Source organism: Rhineura floridana, chromosome 12, assembly GCF_030035675.1.
Source record: "Rhineura floridana isolate rRhiFlo1 chromosome 12, rRhiFlo1.hap2, whole genome shotgun sequence".
Classification (NCBI taxonomy): domain Eukaryota; kingdom Metazoa; phylum Chordata; class Lepidosauria; order Squamata; family Rhineuridae; genus Rhineura; species Rhineura floridana.
In genome coordinates, this window is record NC_084491.1 from 231,916 (window position 1) to 248,367 (window position 16,452).

Here is a 16,452-nt window from a genome sequence, read left to right on the forward strand (position 1 = left end):
TTCATTTGTGGAAATACAGAGGGTTTACAACTGCAGGGGGTAAACCAATCCAACATCTGGAACTCGTGCAAAAGTTGTTACAAACTATTCTTGAACCTTTACAGCTAGCAGTGGTGCATTGCAAAGCACACACCAAGGAGCAGGATCCTGTGACACTAGGAAATGCCCTGGCAGACCAAACTGCGCGCCAAGCGGCACTGCTTCCTATAAGTATGCCCACTTTGGCGCTGGCAACCACTGCTTTTGTCCCGCCTGTATCTGTTTCAATACCCCCACAGGAACTGAAGCGATGGACGGAGCTAGGAGCGATCCTGAAACAGCAGTTATGGACTATGCCTGACGGTCGAGCATGCCTTCCCAGAGCTTTGTACCACACAGCAGCGAAATGGTTCCACGACCATGGGGGCCATTATGGTAAACATCCGCTAGTGGATTCGATAACGCGCTTCTGGTATGCTCCCGGAATTCAACCAGTATGTGGTGCAATAGTGAAAGCATGTCACATTTGCCAAGCAAACGGCCCAGCCTTACCAAACAGGGCCCCGCAAGGGGGCAGACCCATACCGGCTGCACCATGTTTACATCTTCAAATTGACTTTGTTGACCTCCCTAAAGCAGAAGGAAAGAAACATCTTTTGGTCATGGTATGTCCTCTAACAGCATGGGTAGAGGCATTCCCAACCACAAATGCCACCGCCACAACGGTGGCCAAATTGCTGCTGAAAGAAATAATACCGCGGTTCGGGGTTCCAGAGGTAATAGACTCAGACCGAGGAACACACTTTACAGGACAGATTTTGGCAAAAGTCAAAGGTCTGGGAATCAAACATCTATTTCACACTGTTTATCATCCACAATCGTCCGGGGCAACGGAGAGACGGAACCGAGAAATTAAGACGGCATTGGCTAAGTATACTCAGGAAACAGGTTTAAGGTGGCTTCAGGTACTCCCTCTCGTTCTTTTCCATTTGCGCACCCGCCCTACCCGAGCCTTAGGGCTCTCGCCATTTGAATTAATGTATGGCAGGCCTCCCACAAAAGGGGGGAGCTTGCCAAATGTGGATGTTTCATTATTGGGGGGGATCACATAACTGTATCCCAGTATCTTTCTCTGCAGAATAGACTCCGTGAACTGTGGAAAGCTGCCGGATCCACCAAGACGGTGCCCCTTGAGGACCAGGTGCATCCATACTGTCCTGGGGACTTTGTCTGGGCAAAGAAATTCGTGAGGGGCGATTCTTTGCAGCCAAGATTTACAGGACCACATCAAGTCCTTTTAACTACACAAGCAGCCATCTTCCTGGAAGGACGGAAGTCGTGGATACATCATTCCCACGTAAAACCTGCTGTGGTAGCGGCACCTCCACCTCCCCAGGTCCCCAAAATACGTTTGCAGAGGAACGAAGAAACCGGTCAGTTGCAGGCGGCTCAACTCCCTTTCCAAAACGCAGACATCGAGTAAACAGCAACACAGAAATGCTTCCACACGAATGGAGGATGTCTGCCTATTTGTGGGTCGTGGGTGTTTTGATTCACCATGCCTGGCCCTTATGTTGCCCCCCAAATGTGAAAATATGCAGTGACAATGACTATTATTATCTGAAAGATTTTGGACGAACAATTCCGAAAACCCAGGATTGTCCAGATCCCTTCCTGTACGATGTGGATCAGATAAAGGAAGGGATGGTCAAGGCCGACATTGCGGGACGGTTATGTCATAAAGCGGCTGTTATATTGCAACACAATTATACAGGCAGCTGGGTAGTACATTGTATCCGTGTGGAAATTGAATGGCCCATCAGACTCGCACTTCGGTGCAGACAATATCGCCCTATGCCTAACTATGGTTGTCCCCCTAATGTGAATGTAAAGTCCTTAAGAGCAGAGTATAACATGCTTACTTTTCAGACACAAGATAATAGAATTACTTTTCAGCCCAGGATAACAGAAAAACAGAAGTTTTGTGTAGGTATCGGTATACCATCTTGCTATGCGTGGCTGAATGATAAACTGAGCGCTCAGAAACCCGTACAGAAGCAGGTAACACAGGCTACCCATAACATAAAGACATTAGGTGGGTTTAAACAAAGAAATACTAAAATAGGCGATGGATGGGATGGAAATACGTTTGTTGCCTTAATGGAAGAAACAGCTCCTAAGAAGGGCACTTGTTATGTCTGTGCACACACACCACCACATGGACAGGCTGGAGTCCCCTTGACTGGGGCCCCTTTGCCATTGAAAGAATATCTTTCCTTTGCCTCACATTCCAGCTCACAGGAACTAGAAGGGGGGCTGGTTCTAAGCGGGCCCATCGCCAGATCGGTCTATGTAGGCAGCGGAAGCCAGCCAATGGGTGGGATGATGTGTGATGGCTTGATTTACTCTACAAATCCGGGTAATTGGACATTTTTAAATGGAACACACAGAGCAGAGGGCTTGACTTGGTTATCCATCTGGCAGCTTCTGTTGCGGCTGACTTTTGCAGACCATCATCTGGTGCCCTTCCTCACGGACTTAGTGGACCACCAAACCCCAGCTGGACTCTGGTGGCTTTGTGGACACTCAGCGGTAAGGAAACTACCAGTATCAGGCTCTTGGACCTGCACTCTGGGAAGGGTGGTGCCAGGGCTCCGGGTTTCCCCCACACTGCCCACTCTGCGCCGCCGCAACAAGAGAGGCACAGGGGAGGCAGTGCTGAGAGGATTTTTTCCAATGTATGGCGCAGCCAAAACATACCAGGAACTCATAGAACTTTCTCAAGCCTTTGAACGTTTTATGAATGATTCAGCTATTTCCTTTTCAGATCTTACAAATGAACAAGGACAAATTAGAACTGTAGTTTTGCAAAACCGGCTCGCCTTGGACTTTTTATTGAGCTCTCACGGGGGGATCTGTTCGTTAATAGGGAGCGAATGTTGTACCCATATCACGGACAGCAAAGCTGACGTCATTAAACACATTAATGATATCGGAAACATTTATCATGAGGTAGAGCGCATCGGGAATTTCTCTTTGTTCTCTGGGTTTTCTGACTGGTTTTCTGCATGGCCTGACTGGCACAAAATTTTATTTTACATTGTTATGGTACTTGCTTTGTTGATTTCTGTTTGCTGTTGTTTGCAATGTATTCCTAATTTGATGCAGGTGGCCTCGGCCTGTTTGGGCAAGCTCACACTGTCCTTTTCCCGAAAACCACAACCGACTTACATGGAAATGGCTTTGAGACCGATTTGGCAACCCAAGCAAGGAAATACAGCTACTTGAGAGACTAGTCAGTCTCTCAGGGCTGAAAGGGGGGACTGTTAGGGCTAAATTGAAACCCCAGGTGCTTGTAAAACTATAATTCACTTGTCCTACCTAAACCAGCTTGGGCTTCATGGGAAATACAACCAAAGTGGCCTTTATTTGACTTTTGATATAAAATGTCGGTTTATTTCCTGGTGACCTGACCCTTACCTACATTCCAGTGGCTCGCATAATAAAAGCCGGTTTAAGCTGGAAACTTCCCTACTATGCATTTCTGTATCACATTTATGCTTATGGACTTACTTATTGTTACTAATGTGCCTTGCATAGGAATGTCAAACGCTGTTCCAATGTCCCACAAACCTTGACTTGTAAAACTCCTTTGATATGTAAGCAAAGTAATATCATGTCTGTCTCCAGTTTAGGGGGCGCCCGGTTGCAGCTGGGCCTCCCCTCAATAGTTGCCTTTGTCTGCTCCTGCTTATCTCAAGGACATGCGAAATATGCAGACATAGAGTCTAAGAGATAGTCTTGATGTTTCCACTTTGTCCTTCCCCCTGTACCCCTTTACCTCCTTACATATGCCCCAAAGCTATGACAGTTAGCAATTGCTTCTTTTGTATTTTATGACGTGAACCCGATATTGTAAACTTCGGGGTAAGCCTATATAAACCCTTAAACACCAATAAACGAGGTTCCCATGCTGGCCTGCTTCGGCTTGTAAGTATTGGGTCCCCTTTGCAAAGGTTTTTGTCTCGTGTTACTTGATCTCTGATAGTGGGTTTATTTGCACTCAACTCCGCACTCTTCCCGGGTGTAATAAGCGAGTTGGGGTTGACAGGGCGACTTGCGTGTTGGGTTTGGACCTAACAGGAGCAAATTCCATAGTTTAACTATGCGCTGAGTAAAGAAGTACTTCCTTTTGTCTGTCCTGAATCTTCCAACATTCAGCTTCTTTGAATCGGCATGCCCTGTTTTAGCCATAATTTCTGGTGTTTTTGTCACTCAAGTCATCATAGCACTTTGCCCATCAGAGATAGACTCTCCCAGCTGTTCCTTACCTCCACTGCATGATATGTCCCAAATCAATTCATTACTTGTGATGGGTTCCCCAACAGTAGCCTAACCCATGTTGTGACGTGATATACGACTTCACATCAATGACTGCCATTTCTGTCATCATGTTCTGCAGACTTCAGGCTTCTTTACTTTTAACTAGAACCCAGCGGTCCACCAACTGGTGCTAGGTTCGAAATAGTGGTTTGGGGAGCAGCTGCTCAGGGGTGGAGCCAATTACTACTGCATCTCTGAACCACACACCTGCCCATGCAAGAACTGTTGGAATATGTGGTTCAACTCCAACTTGTGGGTTGAGGCTGCAAGGGATTAAAAAGGGTAGCTAGAGAGGAGACCTCCTGATTGCTAGGCTAATACCTATTCTTTGATCTCCTGCTGTCTCTCCCTTCCTGCTAGACTGATATGCATAGGATGTTGATCACATCTTTTTCCTCCTTCCTTAATATTCTTTCTCTTGAGAGGGAGAACAGACATCTTCTCTTTGTCTCTCCCTCTCCACCCAGCATGAGGGCTTAGTGTTTGCATCTCCAACTTAGCTAGTTAGCTAGATGTAGAACTCTTTCCTATCAAGTATGTATTTCCAGAATAAAGTAATTTCTTGTTTTAAAGCTTAAAGTCTCTGTCTGTCTAATTTGTAGGGAAGGTGTAATCTTTAGCAAAGATTCAAACACATAAAGGCTCACTCAGTCTCTCCATTCCCAGTTTCGCCACTCTCTGACAAGAACAAAGTTACATACAGTATGTGTTACAGCAGATCAGGGATCCTAAGCACCTAATTGGGGGGAATCAGAAAATATTTGCTGATTCAGCAGATCCACTAGATCCTGATGGACTTTTACCCCTCCCCAACTATTGAAATAAACCCTGGTTCCAACATGGAATTTCATCAGGCCTTCTGTAGAGTATCTATCCTAGGTTAACAGGTCCTCAAACTCAATCAGTTCTCTGCTACTCTCTCCCTCAGGCCAAGGGCTGCACTTCGGTGCCAGAGCTTCTGGTCTGCAGGCAGAAGGTTCCAAGGTCAATCCAACGACTCCAGGCAGAGCTGGGAAAGGGCTTCTGCCCGAAACCCTGGAGAGCTGCTGCCGGGGCTGCAGGCAAAGGGGAGCCAGATGGACCCCTGGCGGCTCATGATAAGGTGGCTTCCCACATAAGGTGCGCCTGCTGCCTCCACGGCCTTGTGTGGGGCTGCCCTCCAGCGTGAGTGGGCCGCGCCATCGGGGCATGGCAGGGTAAGTCCTCCAGGAGCTCTCCCTGGCCAGGCTGCCTCCCTCGCGGTGGTTTCTCAGGCAACAGCTCCTGAGCAGTCCCGTTTAACTCTTAAAAGCGCTCAGCCATGACCCCCTTCTCCTCTCCCCCTCCAAAACCCCAGGCAGCCAATCCAGCGCCTCTCAGCTTTCACAGGCAGTGCTGCCAGGGGACTGGCGCATAAAACCAGCTTGACATGCCTCTTCCACTGGCGACAAAACGTCCGAAGGCGCCCAAGACCATCGGCGAGTCCGCGCGCCTCCTTCCTCCTCGGGAAGGCCTGGCGCAAGGTCGACGGGTTACGTCGATCAGGTAAACGGCCCTGCGGCGGCAGAGGCAGAAGGGGGCCGGCGGCGTGGTCAGGCAGCTCTCCGGGAGCCTTCCTGAATCCAGGGGTCCCTAAAGCCTGAATGGGTGCTCCATCCCGGGCCGCCCTTTCCAGAGCCCCCCAGGCCTGCCGGACTTTCCTCGCTTTCTAGGCGCGTCCATTGACGCGGCCTTTCCCCTCCGGGCTTTTTCCCTCCTCGGGCGTCCAGGCCAGCCCCGCAGGTGACCTTTGCGGTTCTGGTAGGCTTGGGAAGGCCCGGCACAAAGACCCTCGCGCCAGGCCAATGCCTTCTTTCCTTCCCACCGTGCAGGACTAAGCGGGGCTGGTGATCCCCAAGGACAAAGTCTGCCCTCCGCCGGAGGAGGCACCTGTGCGGCGTTGGACACCAGCGAGCAGCCCCTTCAGCCATGCCCCACAACTCCATCCGCTCAGGTAAGCTCCCCAGGGCTGTGGGGCAGGGGCAGGAGGTGGCGGCGGCGGGGGAGTGGCTCGCAGGGACCCCGCCTGGACCTGGGAGGGTGCCAGAAGAGGTCGGAGTGAGGACGCCTTCCCGCCCTGGATCCCCAACTGGCGCCCGAACTGCGTAGGCCTGCCGGGGTCCACCCTTCCACGCAGGCTTGGCGGGGAACGGGAAGGAGGCGCCGGCCCTGCCCGTGGGCTGCAGCCGCTAGGACTCGGGAGAGCGGGCTGCGGCTCGCAGCTCAACAGGCCAGCCCAGGCCCCTCCTGGCCCGCGCCCAGCCAGAGCGGCAGAGCCTGCCTGTCGCTGAGCTGGGCCGGAAGGCTGAGCGGACGCGGCCCTGGTTGGCCCGGCAGGCCCAGAGGACCGAGGGAGGCGTCTCCGACCCCTCCGACCCTCCGCCGTCGGCCAAGCTCCGGCTCCGAGGGGCTGCTTTGGCTGGCAGGTCGCCCGGCCAGCTAGCTACCCGGCCCCGCCTGGCGCCCGAGCCTCGTACGTGGCCCTCTGCCATCGCGGAGCGCCACAACCTCGCCCGCTTTGCCCGCTTGCGCAGGCCCCCAAAGCTGCCCGCCCTGGCCAGAGGGTGAGCACCACGCCGGCTCCTCGCTCGCCAAGTGGGGACTGGGACTCGCAGTGAGACCCGACGGGGGGACCAACCGGGCTGCTCCCGCGATCGCAAGCGTGTCCCGGTTGCCCAGCGGGGGGGGGAAGCGGGAGAGCCACCCGGAGCCCGTGGCCAGCTGAAGGCCGCGCTCACGTCTCGCCGGTTAACAAAGTGGGAGCGACTCAATATTTCCGCCTGAGGATGAGCAAATCCCCAACGCAGCTCCGTTAACAGCCAGGCTGAGGCCTGAGACCGCTGTAAGAAGAGGCCTTTGCGGTATTTGCGGGTTCTTGCTCTCCGTGTCCTCAGGATTCAGCGCTCCTGAGGCCTATCAGCTGCTGGCATTAATGGAAAAAGAGGGAAATCGCCGGCTCCCCTTAGCTTGACCTTTATATGTGAGTTGCTGCTGCTGCTGCACAACTCATATAGAATAATATCATTAATATTATGATTTGTGACACACTATCCGTTGTGCAAGGACTAAGGATGCTTTCAGACGTCAACATTTGCTTTCTTTCCCGCCGCAGCAAACATCCCTCGGATTGCTCACTGGCGCGCGCTCGCCGACTTTATTCCATATCGGTTGCCAGCTGAGCAACAGTTTTTCTTCAAGAAGTTTGCGTTTTAGTGAGTTCTGGATCAAAACTTACTTTAACAAATGTCAAAAAGCAAAGCAGCCCAGTTGCCCCGCATCAGTTTATCGTGACGAAGAGGCGGGTTGATGTTTCAGGGCCTGGCGGGGCTTGTCCGCCACACTCAGCTCTTGCGACCTGCTCTCCCGCCGCCACCGCGGGGCTGGTCCCGCGGATCTGCAGACGGGTCGAGGGCTCCTGACCGCGTCAGCTGGCGCGTCCTCGCTCCCGTCTTGCGATCTCCCGAAGCGGCAAGTGCCGCTTTCCCCTCGGAGGGCTCTTCCCCGGCCTAGGCCAAGCCCTCGCCCGCGGCAGTTCCGGGAGGGGCGCCGGGCACTTCTCTTCCCACGGGGCGCCGGGTTCGGACTGGCGGCGACAGTCCCCGATGGGAAATAAGTGGCCGTCGGGGGACTCCGGGCTCGCCGCACACCCAGAACTGGCCGAGAAGGCCCCATCCCCGGCCCCCACGCCGATTTCCCCGGGCGGCTGAATCCCGAGTCCCTCCCCGGGCTGCCGGCTTACCCCCGGCCCAGCACGCGGACTGCGGGGCGTCAAGGCGGCGGTGCAGAAGCCAAAACCCCGCGAGCAGTTGGACGGCCCAAAGGGGCGCTGGAGCTGGCGCTTTCCTGCGTCCTTCCTTGTCTCCCGCGGTGTTAGCGGCACAAGTTCAGCCCCTGCTTCTCGGGGGAAATGAACTCAGCCGACTCCCACTATTCCTGCGGGAAGGCAATACTGGCAGGGACCGGGCCGCTCCTCTTTTGTAGAGCTCTTGGCCGCCGCACCCGAAGAGGACGAGGCAGAGGCAGGTCGGGTCCGCTACCCAAAGGGGCGTCTCTGGGCGCCGCCGGACTGTCCGCATTTTGCCGGCGTCGCGAGAGGGCTTCGATTCGCTGGCCTCTCGCCTTCTCAACCTGCCGCGCTCAATGCTCTCCCTTTGCGATCACCTCGACAGCGTGTTCTTAAAGCCCACGGCTTCCCCCGAGGAATCCTGGGAACTGTAGCTTGTAGTCTGCGATGGGCGAACTACAGTTCCCAGGGCTCTTTGGGAGAAGCCGTGCGCTTTGAATACATGTTGCAGGCGACTCGAGCGCGACCTCGGCATTGGGAAAGAATTCTCTCTGGGGCGAGCCGACCCGACGCGTCCTCGGTGCCACCAGCCCCTCTGAAAAGGAGACGGGTCCTCTGGATCCGGAACGCCGCCTGTTTCCCCAGGACTCGGTGCTTCTGGTGTGCTCACCTCCGCTCGGGCCGTTCCACGTTCCCCAGGCGCGGGGCAGGACCCTGGAAGCCGGGGGTCCCCTTTATCCCCCGCAGAAGCGCCGCGACGGTCCGCTTTATTATACGAGTGTTCGGCGCTTTTCTCTCTCGTGAGGCCCCTGAGCAGCTTAAAGCAAAAGCGAACGAGCGAACGGGTCGAGTTTGTGTATATCTTCCTTGTAGACACGCAAAACGACAAATAGAAACGCGTGCATGAAAGGGCGACCGTGGAGGAAGGCGTTTGGGCCATTTGCGGCTTCTTCCGCGTCCTCCCCGGGTCCATAGCGGGCTGCGGGTCTTCTGGTCAGTTCCTTCCTAGCAACTCTCCGGGCAAGCTTCGGTAGGTGACCAGCCTACGGTTATGCCTGACAGATTTGGAAAGCTGTGCGCCGGGAAATACCTGCTTTTCTGACGTTTTAAACAGTTGTAATACATCTTGATCCATCCCATGTGGGGATGAGGAGGGAGAAGAGGCAGTCCCAGTCCGAACGTTTGTGTCCCGATTTTCGTTTAAAGTATTTCACTGAAGTGATTGGAAGAAAAAGGTGTAGATGAAAGGGAATGTGATTGTCCAAAAGCAACATGCCTGACTGTCATCAAATTAAAATAGGGTTAACTTGAGCTCTGCGAATGGATTCTGCTGAGGGCGAGTAAGAACTTGACACTGGGGAGGGAGGGAAGGAGGAAGAACAATTCCCAGGGAGGTCCAACCCTTAAGGTTGAGTTTGCAGCAGGCACGGTGTGGGGGGTACCTGTCAGTTTCCAGTTAAGAGGGAAAGGATGGACAACTGGACTGGTATGTTGGCTCCTGGGCAGGCAAACTAGCCCATCACTTGGCCGGCTTTCCCAGCGATGCAGAGTCTGCTCCAGCTGTAAGGCATGCAGGACAAGGCTGACTGACTGCAGTATGTTTGCATATTCTGCCTGGAAGCAAAGTTTGCTGTTCTTCTCTCTCCAGATGCTGGCCTCTGCTACTCCATTACAATGGCTTGGACCAAGCGTGGTGGGTGATAGTGACCACAGGTGCACTTACTGGGGTCTGGAGCAACAGGGGTGGGGATGGAGGTGAGGGGAAAGGCTAAGCTGAAAATCCATCACAAGGAGAAAAAATCAAGTTAACGAATAGCTGGTGCTTGAGTATTTCCCTCTCTGGACTTTCTAGCTCTTGTGAGATCAGGTGAAATTTGCTGCAGTCATTCAGTGCAGTGATAGAACATAAGGAGCAACATTCTAAAATGTTTGGAAGGGGGCAAAACCCTTCTCTATGAGAAAGGGGAGAGGAAGATTGTATAGAAAACTCCAGGATTTGCAGCTTCAGAGCTGAGGCTGAGGATTCCTTGCATGGGTGCTTTCAGCTGAGGTTTTTAATGTACAGTCACTATGCCTTCATGCAGTTTTAGGGGGGGGAGGGGTGGCGGTGTAGATGTAAGCCAATTGTAAGCCTCCCACATTTCCCCCATGCTTTTTGCTTCTTTTTCCTTACTGCAGAAAGTCTGTTAAGGAAGGCAAGGGCAGAATAGCAGTGCAATCTCATTGCACATGAGGCAAGGGAAATGCAATAGTGAGGCACAGTGAGGGGCGGGGAGTTGCTGTCCCAGGGGAAGGTGGGTGACTCATTGGGAAGGTCCTTCCATTCTTCGCTGCTTGCTGTGCATGTCTGGTTTCAGAGCCATTTCATGTACAGCATCTTTCCCAACTGGCTGTCTGACTTAATTAATTTCTTCCTGCAATGAGGTTTTCTTAACACTTCCATTAGCTATTTAATTAGTAGAAAACAACAGCATTACATTCAAGTACAGATGTGTAGGCTCTGGCTGTAAACCTGTAAAGCTGCAATCCTATAACCCTGTGCTGCTGGCACTGCATTTAAGATTAACATTCCACTGTTTTGTAATTCAGGTACAGGGAACCTTTTTCAGGCCAAAGGAGAGTGGTTGGCACTAGATAGGAACAGAGGAAAGAAGAAGGTGTAGTCAGAGGTGAAGCATTGGCAGGACCAGAGGCAAAAGTGGAAGAGAAGTAGACATGATTCTTGCTTTTGTATAAGAGGCTACATTCCTGCCATGCAAGAGTCAGATTTTTAAAGGCACCCAAAACACAACATTCGTTCCTGATACAGGAAAGCAGAGGGCATTATCGTAGTTCAACAGCAAATTCCAACCAGGCACAACTCTGGCAGTGTAGCGGCAAATTCAGAAGTGCAAGGTCCCTTTATGATAGTCACAGCCACACCCCCGTCTAAGATTATACAACCTTCTGTGATGACAGAATAATCTGGCCGAGTTTGAATGCTTTCTGCTTTTCTGTCACTGTCACCATTTGACTGTCCTTTCTCACTGTCAGAGATAATTGCTTGAATTACTGAATTCAGTGTCTACATGCTTATCTTCTGCTGCTACCAAACTGCTTGATGATGCAGATAGGATGCTATCATTTATTTATTTTATTATTTAGTTGCATTTCTAAACCGCCCTATAGCTAGCAGCTCCCAGGGCGGTGTACAACAGGATTCACTGTCAATTACAGACTTCTCACTCTCCACAACTTTTGAAGTAGGAATTAATAGGAACTCTTTTCATTCTGATTGGCTCCAATCAGCAGGAAATGACAAGGCAGCAAATCAAAAGACTCTCCCCTTTCTTGCTGATTTTCTCATAGGATGCTGGAGATGTAGGGATGGGACCTGGCTCCAAAAAGGTAAGGGGTCTAAGACCCCTGAGACCCTGGATGACTATACCCCTGGTCCTGAGGACCAGACAGAGTGGCCTAGAGGGCCATTTTGGGCCCCTAGGTCTGGGGTTCACTGCCCCCTATCTATGTCATTGATTAAAATGTTGAAGCATCTTTGACCAGGGGCAGAGCCACATGGCACCCTTCTCAAAAGCTCTCTCCAGTTTGATGAGCGCTCTTTGAGTGTAGTTTTCCAACCAGGGGTGGACTTTCCTGATGCTGTTATCATCTAGTCCACATTTAACCAGTTTACTAACTGTAATGCATAACTTTGTCAAATGCTTTCCTGAAATCAAGATAATTACATCCACAGCATTCCCACAATACAATACACTGACCTAGTAAACCAATAAAAAAAAGAGATAAAGGAGTAGCCTGGCTGGATTTATACTTGACAAACATCCTGGCTTCTACTAATGACACGTTATTATCAAGGTGCTTACAAATCCACTGCTTTGTGATTTTTTTTAATATCTTCCCCAGTATCACACTGTAGTAGTTGCCTGGATCTTCCTTTCTCCCCTTTTTGAAAACTGGGACAACATTTGCCCATCTCAAGTCTTGTGGCACATTACTCATTCTCCAGCATTTCTCAGACATGAGAGTGCAACAGCAAGTTCCTTTAGTGCCTGCATTTCATCTGGCTCTGAACTCGATAGCTATTTCCTGCAGCTCATCAACTTTGAACTACAAACCTGACCTCTCACCTGTTACACTACTTGTATTCCTCTGTTCAACCTCCACTGTCAAAGGGAATGTCACCTGGCCACAAGGAGCAAGAGCTGTTCTTTTAATCCTTCCCCACTGCCGCCAATCAGACAATGAAAGCTGCAATCCTAAAGCTGTGGGGAGAGGGAGACTGAAGGCTGTTCATCCACAGGACCCAATGTTCTGCCAGGCTATTGGTGGAAACTGAGGGCAGCGAGGCATTCTTGCACTCTGTTGTCCTTTTTCTTTTTTTTAAAAAAACATTTCCCTTCCACTAGGAACAATGGGTTACCTCCCACTAGGAAGGGACATACCTGAATCATGAACTACACCAGATATCATGGGGGACTGGGAAGTTATTTGGAGCCAGTTAAAATTAAATCTGACTGCAAGCACATCGAAACCAGTTACAATTCTTAAATCTAAATCAATGGCACTATATATTGGCCAATGTCTGCCTAGAATCCCACTATGTTATAGTTAAATAGATAATTTAAGCCATTTGTTACAGACATTTGGTTGGTGAAGAATGTAACCATCCAGATGTTGTTGGAGTCCAACTCACCAGTCCCAGCGAGCAAGACCAATGGTCAAGAATGACAGAAGCTGCAGTTCAGCAACATCATAGAATCATAGAATAGTATAGTTGGAAGGGGCCTTTAAGGCCATCAAGTCCAACCCCTTGCTTAATGCAGGAATCCAAGTTAAAGCATACCTAACAGCTGGCTGTCCAGCTGCTTCTTGAATGCCTCCAGTGTTGGAGAGCCCACCACCTCTCTATGTAATTGCTCTAACAGGACATTTTTCCTGATGTTCAGCTGAAATCTGGCTTCCTGTAACTTGAGCCCATTATTCCATGTCCTGCACTCTGGGACGATCAAGAAGAGATCCCGGCTCTCCTCTGTGTGACAACCTTTCATGTACTTGAAGAGTGCTATCCTATCTCCCCTCAGTCTTCTCTTCTCAAGGCTAAACATGTCCATTTCTTTCAGTCTCTCCTCATAGGGCTTTGTTTCCAGTCCCCTGATCATCCTTGTTGCCCTTCCAGTTTGTCTGCATCCTTCTTAAAGTGGGGTATCCAGAATTGGATGCAGTAGTGAGGCCTAACCAGTACCAAATACAGGGGAGCTGGTACTTCTCGCAATTTGGAAACTGTACTTCTGTTAATGCAGCCTGAAATAGCATTTGCCTTTTTTTGCAGCCACACCCCACTGTTGGCTCATATTCAGGTTGTAATCAACAACAATTCCAGGATCCTTCTCGCATGTAGTATTGCTGAGCCAAGTATCCCCCATCTTATCTTGTACTTGGTTTCTTTTTCCTAAGTGTAAAACTTTGCACTTATCCCTGTTAAATTTAATTCTAATATTTTCAGCCTAATGCTCCAGCCTATCAAGATCACTTTGAATTCTGTTTCTGTCTTCCAAGGTATTAGCTATCCCTCCCAATGTTGTATCATCTGCAGATTTGATAAGCATTTACTGCACCTTCTTATCCATTAATAAAACGTTGGAGAGCACTGGCCCAGGACTTAGTCATACACAATCCTGGTTTTGATACTGTTTGTGTCTGAAAACATTTTGTGGTGGACACACTGCTTCATTTCCAGTCAGCACGTATGCCGTTACTTCTTGCTGAAATCCTGGTCTATTTTTCCTCCACTTCTGTTGTGCTATAGCCCCTCCAGACAGAATAATGTGGTAGCACTCCCCAGTGCATCAAATAGCAATCACTTTTCCTGCCCTTTGGGGATGGTGGGGCGCTGGGCAGTGCAGCTCATGGGAGGCCTGGAGCCCCGGGTCACAAGAGATTGGGTGATTGATGTCTTAGGAGGCAGAGCCAACTTATTCTGGTTTTCCCCCATTCCTTCCTTGCAAAAATACGTATCTCATGATTATAATTAATATTTACATATAGTGACAATATTTCATCAATAGTGAGAAAACAGAAAAATGTAACCTTTAGGAAGTTTTTTTCCATAGGCAATCCAGTCCAATGCAAGTTAACTTTGATATTACCCCTGCTGAATGTGCTAGGAAATAAATCATATATTGGATTGCAGTCATAGGATTCAAAAAACTTTCAACTGGCATACAGAAATTAAACAGGTGAAGCTCTTTATGTCATGGGTAACAGTAGCAAGGAAAGCAGGTCAGTCTGAGCTTCTGCATGTGTACTTAGAAGAGTTGCACAGGATTGCCATCTTCTTCTTGACTTATTGTTCGTATATCAGACCACAAAGGAACAGATCCAGTAAAAAAATAAATAACACTGCAACCCTGCTGCAATATGCCTCAGGTTGTACATTTGGAACTGGTGAAGGACAAGAGTCACCATTGTTTTTCCTCAGAGGACTCCTGTGCCTTAATATTTTTGCAACATTAACAGCTGCAGGAGACTGAGGTCCATTAATTTCAATTGATGTACTCTGTCTAGAATGTGGTTGGATGCAATGTTAGACGAAATGGTTTGACAGTGGTCTTAACTTACTTCAAATGCAAAGCACACAAAGATCATACAAATCATCAACAATCACTTAGAATTCAGCATCCTGAGGGTCAGTTTATACAAGCAACTGAATGAGTAGTAATGCTTTCCCCCCTTCTCCTTCTCTGTCTCTCTTTTTAAAAAAATTGAGAATGTCAAGCAATTTTTAATCCTCCCCCCCAAAAATCTGAAAACCACACACTCTTCTTTGTTCCACACACATTTTATACTTCTATTTATGTCAGTCTACTGTTCTCTGTCCAGTCAGCTTCTTGTTCTCTCTGCACCACTCAGCCAACCCTAATTCTAGCTCCCTCCCTCCTACCTGCTGGCCAGCCCTCTCTGCTCCATCTCTTTTTCTTTCTTTCTTTCTTTATTGCATTTGTATACCACCCCATAGCCGAAGCTCTCTGGGCGGTTTACAACAATTAAAAACAAATATACAAATTTAAAATAACATTTTTAAAAAGCAATTTAAAAACAGAGGCCTGTCTAACTCTGGCACTATAGCAAAGTAGGGAAGAGTCAGGCAGGTGCCAAGGCCACTTCAGGAGCAGCCCATGGGGTAGTCTTAGCCTATGTCAGGATCCCACATTGGGTCTGGGCATATCTAGACATATCAGTGAGAGGAATGGTGGTAAAGTACTGTTTTTAAACAGGTTTGGTTTCTTCATAGGCCGGACTGGGCCCTATTGATTGTAGGGGGTTGGGAAGGGAGATCAGAGTCTTCCTGGTGGCAAAGTGCCCCTAAAAATGTTTGGCTGGCATCATAAGGGGGCAGGGGATCTGGCTTCTTCAGGGGCCAAACTGGCCTGTTTATGATCAGGGTGAGGGAAAAGGAGATTCTTGCTGGCAAACTGCCCCAAGAATGGACTGGGCTGGGCTGGACCTTTTTTATTTGTTTTTATTTATTGATTGTATCTGAAAATTTGATATGGGTTTATACAATATAATTAATCCCCACAGGGATAAGAGCAAGAACTTACTATAATTATTTTAATTGAAACAAGTTTAGGATTACTTTGAAGAAGGCCTGAACCCAGGACTGTGTCTTTCATGATGGGGGCTGGGGGAGACGAGAGCAGAAGATCCTGGCATTGGTAATCAATTGGCAGGGCCTGTGTGGGGTTGTGGCACACTTCCAGCCCCAATTTCACTTTGAGTGGAGAGGTGGGACCTGCGTAAACGTGTGGCTGATCAAAAGGAGAAGGAATCTTGAGTTAGGCAGATTGCTGCTTTTGTAAAAACCAAGAGACTTAAATATACTTTGTGTGAATGTCTGAGTCCCCAACACCAGGGAATACTACAGGGACATGTGGAACGTTCTGCTACAGTATTTGAAACTGATCATGTGGTGTGAAAGACCCCCTTCTCTAACATTTTGGCTTCTTCCTCTTCCCCATCTGCCATATCTTTTTATCTCAGTGATAGGAACTTACAATTTACAGGATTGATTTTATTTTTTAAAAAAGAAACTCTGGAGATCTTTAGGCAGTAACTCTTATCCATGATACTGTTGTGACAGCAGCTGGAATCCCTTAAGTATCCATAGTATGTGTGCAAGTGAGGAGGGTGGGGAGAAAGCCAAAACTTGGTCACTCCCCCATGACCTCATTGGCCACACTCCCACAGCAGCCCGACCAGGACTAGTGGGCACCAGCCACCACTATTTA

General features: G+C 49.5%; 1 protein-coding gene across 1 annotated transcript in view; it reads left to right on the forward strand.

Annotated features, from left to right (window-relative positions):
• The first annotated feature begins 8,666 nt into the window (after positions 1–8,666).
• The window catches only part of LOC133368735 (paired box protein Pax-8-like), a 75,761-nt gene continuing 67,975 nt past the window's right edge, over positions 8,667–16,452 (forward strand). The window contains exons 1-2 of the mRNA XM_061593350.1: positions 8,667–9,014; positions 9,140–9,194. Of these exons, the coding sequence (XP_061449334.1) occupies positions 8,667–9,014; positions 9,140–9,194 (403 nt within the window). The remainder of the gene's footprint in view (positions 9,015–9,139; positions 9,195–16,452) is intronic.